We start from the raw sequence: 6,934 nt of genomic DNA on the forward strand, positions 1-6,934 counted from the left end.
AACATTTTTTATATTAATCAATTAAAATATAAAAAACAAAAAAAATATTTTAAAAATTAAGGTATATATATATTAAATATTCCATGATTTAAAAATAAATAATATACATATATTAATATATAAATATTTATATAATTTTAATTTTTTTTTTTTTTTTTTTTTTTTTATTTACCATTTAAATATAAAAATTTTATTACTAAAAAAAAAATTTGGTAGTATATGCTGAATTTTTTATTTTATTACATGTATATATTCGAAATATGCACCAATAGATATATATAGAATGTGTCATATTTCTTTATGTTAATATGGAGTTTATATTCTAAGCATGCATATGTTATTATTATTTTATAGAAAGAAAAAAGTAAACAGAAAAAAAAAAAACAAAATAAACTTGAATACAAATACCTGTTTTATTAATAATCTAATTTTTTTTTTTTTTTTTTTTATATTATAGTATTATTTTCTTTTTCTTACTTTTTTGTGCAATATAATATAAAAATTTAAATATATTAGTATGTGTTATATTTCTATAATTATTTTGTAAATAGGCCTGTTCGAATTGATATTAATTATAATATGAACATTTATATATAATAGTGATATTCCTTTGTATTTGTATAATTAAAAAAAAAAATAGGGAAAATAACATTCACATTTTTGAAATGTCTGAATAATAAGAAATTTTATTATTTCGAAGAAGTTTGGGGTTATAAAAATATGTGTTGATACTTTTTTTTTTTTTTTCTTTTTTTTATTATGTATGATATGTATAAATATTAAGGGTATATACATGGAATAAATTTTAAGAAATAATACCTGAGTTATCTTTTTATATCTATCTTAAATTATGTCTATTGTTGTATATACACAACCTTGAAAACCTGTAATTCAGTTTTTTTTTTTTTTCTTTATTCCTTTTTTTCTTTTAAATAAAATATTTGATTATTTTAAAAGAAATAATGTATGTTAAAAGAAAAAAAAATTTAATAATGTCCTAAATCTTTTAAACTTAATAAGTATAAATAACAACATTTATTACGCATAGTAGACATGGTTTTAAATAATTTTTTTAAGTATTTATAAATAAAAATATATTTATTAAAATGTTATAAATGAAGGTACAACCGTAAATTTACCAAATTAAAGAATGTGAATATTATATATATATATATATATATATATATATATATATCAATATACTAATATATATGAATGTATCCCTTTGATATATGTCATAATTTTTATAATTTTTAATATATTATTATATATAAAATGAAATATGTATATATACATACGTATACATTTTTGGAGAATAGTCAATTATATTACTTAAAGAAAGAAATGAGTGTAAGGGGGAAAAAAAAAAAAAAAGTGTGGAATATCACAATAGATTTTTAATTTATAGAGAGTATTTCTTTTGGATTTTTCATTTTAATAAGATGATATATATTACATTGGATATATAATATATATATATATATATATATATAATGAATTGAGATGTTATGAGCGTAAATATAAAATGAATAATAATTAATAAATAAATAATATATATATATTTATAAATGCATCTATTTAATAAAAAGAATATGTGGGATAATGGGAAATTTAATGAGGGTAAATTATAATTTATGTATTCTGTATAAAATGAAGAAAAATGAAAATTATTATTTATATGTAATAAATAATTAATTCGAGTTAATATGTTTTAAATAAATTATTATAATAGTAATATTGGAATAAAATAATAATTAATAGATATTTTAATTATATTTATATTGATTTCTTAAGAAAAAATAAAAAAAAAATAAAATTTTATGTGTACGCAAAAAGTTGTACGCCTAAAATCTATATATAATTATAATCGAATATATTTGCTAGGGGACCATTTTAAATATATATATATATATATATATATATATACATTTTTATTAATTTTTTTTTAATTATATTTATTTATCTCGATTAAAGATAATTTGAATAATATATAATATATATATATATGTATATTTTAACTGATTAGTTAAAGCTTATATTTTTTCACAACAAAAAAAAAAAAAAAAAAAATACAAACGCAAAACAATTATATATAAATATATATATTTAAATATAATATAAATAATGAAAATATTAATATATATAATATGGGATATCTAAATAACATCATATAATATTTAAAAAAAAAAAAAAAAAAGAAGAAGAATGAGAAAAGAGAATACCAATATAGAAAAAAATAAAACTGACATATAAAATAAATTAAGCTTGTAAGAAAATATAAAATGGATACAAGATATATTAAACTATTATATATTTGTGAAATATTATTTTATTTATGTTCTTTTATGTTTTTCTATATTATTCATGATTTGGAAACATATGCTGAAAAAGTTTTTTTTATTTTATTTTATTTTTTTTCTTTTTCTTTATATATTGAACAAATAATACATATCTATATAATTTTATTATATTTTTATATATATATCAGTGTGATATAATATTTTGTGATGCAAATATATGTATATATATATATATATAGATATCTATAAGAAAATAAATATGCATGTGTGTAATGATACATATATATTTGTTATTTTATTAATCACTATGAATTAAAAAATAAAAAAAAAGTAAAAATAAAATTAAAATTAAAAATGAAAAAATTATATTTTGCAAATATTTGTAAGTATATATAATTATATTTTAATAATATTTATAATTTTAATTCGTTTTATTTATCTTTATTTACCAAATATATATAATATATTTTTATAATCATTCTTATAGGAATATTATTTATTAAATATATATATATATATATTATATATTTGTAAATTTTTTTTTTTTTTTATATTTAAAAAAGTATTTTTTCCGAACTATTTATTAAAAAATTTAAGGGGAATTATTTTTTATTTTTTTGGATTATTCCCTGAAAATGAAGAAGAGGAACGTTTCAAAAAATCGTTATTCCTCATATATGTCTTTTCTATGTTTACTGATCCGCTGTTTAATCCTTTGTGTAAGTTAAAATGAAATATTTTTATGCGTATATATATGTTTTCCTTGTCTTCACATATATATATATATATATATATATATATATATATATATATATATGTATATATGTATATATTTTTATTTTCAGTATTTATGTCGACTTATAAGAAATAAATATTCCATTTTGAGAACATGTGATGTGAGAAATTCTAGAATTTTATCTGGTCCTCCCAAAAATGTTTTTTTTGGATCATGTAATACTAATAATATAATAAATGATCTGGAAGAAAATTTGAGGGATGAATGGGATATCGCAGTAGATAATATTTTAAGAGGCGATGACACTAGTACATTCCATGGGAATACTAGTAGTTCAGAGAATAGTAATTATTTATCGATAAATGTAATTCATGGTATTCATAGAGGTGATGATACAAATATAATTGAAGAAAATTATGTAGCTTCTGTAGCTGAAATAGTTGAGAGTTTACATGATTCTGTTGAAATTGATCATACTGATAATATTGATAATATTAATAGTATGAATAATGGCCAAAATGAGGATGTTGATTATTGTGATCTCTCAACATGCACTACAGAAAGTTCATTATCAAATAATAATAGTGAAAATTATAATGCTTCACTCAATTGTAGCGATGATAACGTGAATGCAGAAATTTCAAGTGATCATTCTAGGAATGTAGAAAGGATTCAAAATACGTATAATTTATTTATTGTACGTCCTAATACATGTCAGAATTCATATCCGTTAATGATAAATGTATTTAATGAATATGGGGAGCCTTGTGATGGTTATCCTAATATTAGGAATACTGTAGACCAATATGAAATGGAATATATAAGGCATCAATCTAGAGAAGATATGAATACACTTTATGAATATACCTTAATTCGTTTGCCTAGTTATAATGAAAATAAATATATGTGTTCTCTAGATGAAGATATATTATACGAAAGAAACTTTCTGGAAGACTTTGAATTATTAAAAAACAAATCTTATGATATGTTTATAGATATTCATTTTAGGTTACGTAAAGGAATACAATGTACAGATAGGTTATCTATTTTTTCTTTTGATAATAATTATGGTTATGGTTATTATTACAATAATAATTTCAGTACAGATGGTGAGCAAAACAATAGTAGGGATATGCATAGAGAACAGTCTAGTTTAAATCAAGATGTACAGGATTCTGTTTCACGTGGAAATGGAAACTATACATCTGAAAATAAGGGAAGAGGTAGAGAAAGTACTAATATTTGTATGAATGATCGTTGCCCTTATGATTACTATAATATATTTGATAGAGGTTATAGTGGAAACATAGAAAACGTATTAGATCATAGTGAAAAGGAGGTGGATCACTCTAAAAGTGATATAAATAAAGATAAGGATAAAAAGGAAAACAAGAAAAATGATAATACTGAAGGTGAAGAGGAAAGTAAAGAGAAAAATAAGGAGGAAAATAAAGATAACAATAAGGAGGAAAATAAAGATAACAATAAGGAGGAATATAAAGATAACATTAAGGAGGTTTGTGAGGATAGTACTGGAGATAAAAAGGAAGGTAATGAACATGAATTAAATAATAGGAGTGGTAATGAAATCGAAGTATATAATAGAACGGATACTATATTTGATAATAATGAACAAAATGAAAATGAAATAATGGGGACAACATCAGATATGATTCCAACTGAATTAAATGTGCCTTCTGATAGGTATGATATAGATAGTTTGTACTTATGGTCCGATATGTCTTCAGAATCTACTATCAATTATAATGATCTTCCTAATTTGGTACATACACAAATTCAAGAATCGAGTGATACAAGTGTGGATATGGAGATTGTTCCACCATATATGCCAGATTTAATTATAACGGAATCACCCACTAATACAAGCGGAACGGATACTTCGATCGAGATTCCTCCATATTACTATAGAAGAGAACAAATAAACGATACTATAGAAAGTCCTGTTACTGATTATGATGATCTTTATTCATCTACTGATTCATATGAAACGTCTTTATTGGATGTATCATCTTCTTCTGTTGAATGTGAAGAAAGTGATGTATCTGCGACTACTAGTGAATCTGATGAAGGTGTTGTGTCTCTGACTACTAGTGAATCTGATGAAGGTGTTGTGTCTCTGACTACTAGTGAATCTGTATGTATTATATCTGCGACTATTAGTGATTGTGAAGATACACCTATAACTTCTTATAGTGAAAGTTCTGAACCTCCCATACATAATAGGCAACAGGAGGAATCACAATATAATAATAGTGTTTCTAAAATAGATAAAGATTCAAACTTTAGAGCGTATCATGTTGAAATAATATACACTGATATGGATGTTAATTTGTTACATCATTTTATAGATTATAATGGTTATAAAGATACACAGAGACGAAAGAATTTAGATTCTCTTTTGAAAGCGTTAGAAAATTTACCAAAGAAGGACAAGTCGTTAAATGTGTGGAAGTACGGACTTAAAGTATCATTAGCAATTATAGAATATGTTTCTAACGAAATTTTTGCTTTGGCAGAAGTCATAAGAGATGACTTCGAATGTAATAGGGGTGACTGTAAAAATGATGGTTGTAAATGGTGTATGGCACAAAGTAAGTTCAAAATAGATATATTAACGTTGAATTTTTTTATGGGTTCTAAACGATCGAATCCAAATTTGTCATATAAATATTTAACTTGTAAGGAATTTATACTTACACGCTTCAAAAAATTAGTATATGATTCGATAGATGCTATTGAAACATATATTGCTATTGTAGAATGTTTCCTTTCGGAAAGTATATTTGATAGAATTAAAGATACTTAGAATACTTTAGAAGATGCAGTACATATATATATATATATATATATATATTGAGAGAGAGAGATGAAAAAGAATATATATATATTTATTATTTTTATTTTATTTTTTATTCATATACATATATAAAATTAAATTTTAATCGTAGTTACATATGTGTGTCTTTACATAGGAATATTTATATTCCCTAGTATCCTACGTATTAAGTGTGTCCGTAGTGTTCATAGATCATATTTGCATTATGTATATAATAATGTAATATGTACGTTTCACGCTTATTTTTAAATCGTAGGAATGATAACAATATTAAAAAGAAATATATATATATATATATATATATGTGTGTCTATGTTATATCCTTCCTTTTCATTATCTGTTTTTTTTTTTTTTTTTTTTCCGTTAATTTTTCTTTTTATGCACTTTCGCATATACATATTTCTCTTTATATCTTTTAAATTAATATAATAATAAAGTTGAAGTTATCCCAGTATGGGAATCTTATATTTAGAACATCAAACTGATACATCAATTTAAAAAAAAAAAAAAGGTATATCAATAGATATAACATATAACAAAATATATGGGAATCTATATATTAAGAAGAAATAAATATAATTATTCAACAAATTATATTTTTCATTATATGAATTTAGAAGAATAATTTAAAAGTTAAATTTAAACAACAGTTTAAAATTATTTATTTAAAGAAAGAAAAAAAATGAAAGAATAAATATATTATTTAATAAACTAAAGATATACTTAAAGTATGAAGGAAATATAAAATATTAAATTAATGTAAAAATAATCATATATTTGCTTGGTTCTAAGAGAATATTTTTACATATACCATTATATTTAAGTAATATATATATATATATATGTATATATATTTATTTATTCATTTATTTATTTCTAATTTTTTTTCTTTTTTTTTTTTTTTTTTTTTTTTTTTTTTTTTTTTTTTTTTTTTTTAAAATTTTTTTAATCTTTTTTTTTTTTTTTTAATAATTTTTTTTTTTTTTTATATTTTTTTTTTTTTTTTTTTATTTTTTTTTTTTAAAAAAAAAAAAAAATTTT

The 6,934-nt window shown here is 20.5% G+C and overlaps 1 protein-coding gene across 1 annotated transcript; it reads left to right on the plus strand.

Annotated features, from left to right (window-relative positions):
- Positions 1-2,935: 2,935 nt before the first annotated feature.
- PRSY57_1475600 (putative exported protein) lies at positions 2,936-5,863 on the plus strand (the record flags this gene model as incomplete). Its single annotated transcript, XM_012910352.2, has 2 exons — positions 2,936-3,019; positions 3,146-5,863. The coding sequence occupies 2 exons, from the start codon at positions 2,936-2,938 to the stop codon at positions 5,861-5,863; spliced, it is 2,802 nt and encodes a 933-aa protein (XP_012765806.2).
- Positions 5,864-6,934: the final 1,071 nt, after the last annotated feature.

Source organism: Plasmodium reichenowi, chromosome 14, assembly GCF_001601855.1.
Source record: "Plasmodium reichenowi strain SY57 chromosome 14, whole genome shotgun sequence".
Lineage (NCBI taxonomy): Eukaryota > Apicomplexa > Aconoidasida > Haemosporida > Plasmodiidae > Plasmodium > Plasmodium reichenowi.